This window comes from Pteropus vampyrus, unplaced genomic scaffold (assembly GCF_000151845.1).
Source record: "Pteropus vampyrus isolate Shadow unplaced genomic scaffold, Pvam_2.0 Scaffold117, whole genome shotgun sequence".
Lineage (NCBI taxonomy): Eukaryota > Metazoa > Chordata > Mammalia > Chiroptera > Pteropodidae > Pteropus > Pteropus vampyrus.
Window position 1 is genome coordinate 2687446 of NW_011888898.1, and position 1723 is coordinate 2689168.

At 60.2% G+C, this 1723-nt stretch overlaps 1 protein-coding gene across 1 annotated transcript in view; it reads left to right on the forward strand.

Moving 5' to 3' along the window:
- RIPOR3 (RIPOR family member 3) overlaps positions 1–1723 on the forward strand; it is a 68501-nt gene that overhangs the window by 62012 nt on the left and 4766 nt on the right. Inside the window, exons 14-16 of the mRNA XM_023534082.1 lie at positions 629–790; positions 1002–1163; positions 1655–1721. Of these exons, the coding sequence (XP_023389850.1) occupies positions 629–790; positions 1002–1163; positions 1655–1721 (391 nt within the window). The remainder of the gene's footprint in view (positions 1–628; positions 791–1001; positions 1164–1654; positions 1722–1723) is intronic.

The following is a 1723-nucleotide window of genomic DNA, read 5'->3' on the forward strand; positions in this document are numbered from 1 at the left end:
CAGGTTCTGGAGACGCTTTCCATGCTCGATTTTGAGAAGGTCAGCCAGGCAGCGTCCATTGAAGAGAGTAAGTAATTAATTGTCTGCCATTGCGTGTTGCTCATGCGACTGGCATGGATGGAGTGATGGGCTTTGAAGTGCAGAGGAGCCTTGTTTCCTTTCCCACGTCCAAAGTTAACTGGAGCCCAGGGGTGCGAGTAGGGGTGGGGGTGGGGGGAGGATGGGGAGGGAGGTGGCACAGCCTTGGAGTGAGCAGCACATGCTGTGTGACTCTGGGCAAATGATTCACCTCTCTGAGCCTCAGCTTCCTCATCTGTATAATGGGGAGGCCGCTGGGTAGCGTTCAATGACGTAAACCCCCGAAACACTCTGGGCACGCAGCATGCCCTCGAGTATACAGCAGCCGTGACCCCCTCCTGTTCTGGTCCCCCCTAAGGAGAGGCGGTGACAGGAGCTGCCCCAGGTCGTCGTGAGGGATGTGGGTGGTGGCCGAGGCTGCTTGTCCTTTATGTGTCACGCTGGGGTGGGAAAAGGACGCTGCATGTCGCCCCCCCAGCTCTCCAACCTCAAGTCCCAGTGGAGGGAACCCTCTGGGCCGCCAGTCGGGTCTCTGAGCCTGGGCTTTCAGTCATTCCGCAGGCCGCGCGGAGGAAGGGCTGCCTGAAGCTGTGGAGCGGGTGCACGGCGGCCGGCGGGGTCCTGGCCTGCTCCGCCACGACGCTCCTGGACCAGCTCAAAAAGACGGTCCTGCACCGAGTCAGGGGGAAGTACCCGGGACAGCTGGAAATAGGTAGTTCCCCCCTGCCTGCCCCACGAGAGGCGCTGTGCTGAGCCTCCGGGGCCTCCGGTGTTGTCACAGTGGGGCTCACCTGAGCCCTAGCGTCGTCACCTCTGCAAGTGTCTTCAAGGCACCGAATAGAGGCCGGTTTGTCAGCATGACTACGAGCTCCCAGGGGGTGGCGCCTCGGTCCCCCTCACGGCCTTCTCCTGTGCTTTGCCAGCATGCCGCAGGCTCCTGGAGCAGGTGGTCAGCTGCGGCGGGCTGCTCCCTGGAGCTGGGCTGCTGGAAGAACAGACTGTCACCTGGTTCCAGTTTCATAGCTACCTGCAGAGACACAGTGTCTCGGACCTGGAGAAACACTTTGCCCAGCTCACCAAGGAAGGTAGGGGCTGGGGAGGGCAGCAGGCGGCCTCAAAGCCACACAGCAGCAAAGGCGCTTCTGTCCATGGACCCCTCTGTCCCCATGCTTGGAAGCCAGCTTCTCAAAACCAGAGTTCCCTCCAGCTGTTCTTTGGGAAGCCCGACTTACACTCCTCCACGTAGTGAGATGAGGTCCTGGGGAAGGTGGCTTTACTCAGCACCGGACGGGGCAGAGCTGGTGTGACGGTGAGGCTTGCCTGGCTGGAGCACCTGAAGAATGGGCTGGGGTTTTATTAATTTTCAGGGTGTATTTGAGTCCTTTGCTAGAAGGCCATCCTGGAGACTCCAGGAGGCCCCTCCGCCAGCAATCCAGACTGGGCCTTGGTAATCATGTGAGCTTGCTCCGGGGTTTACTTCTCCACGGCTAATGGCAGTGGCCAGACAGACCTGCAGCTGTACGGCCCGGCTGTGATCAGTAGGGCACCCTTGGCCCACTTCTTCTGTCTCTCCTAGTAACACTCGTGGAGGAGCTGAAGTGCACGGGGCAGGCCAAGACGATCAGGAAGCTGCAGGGGAAGAAGC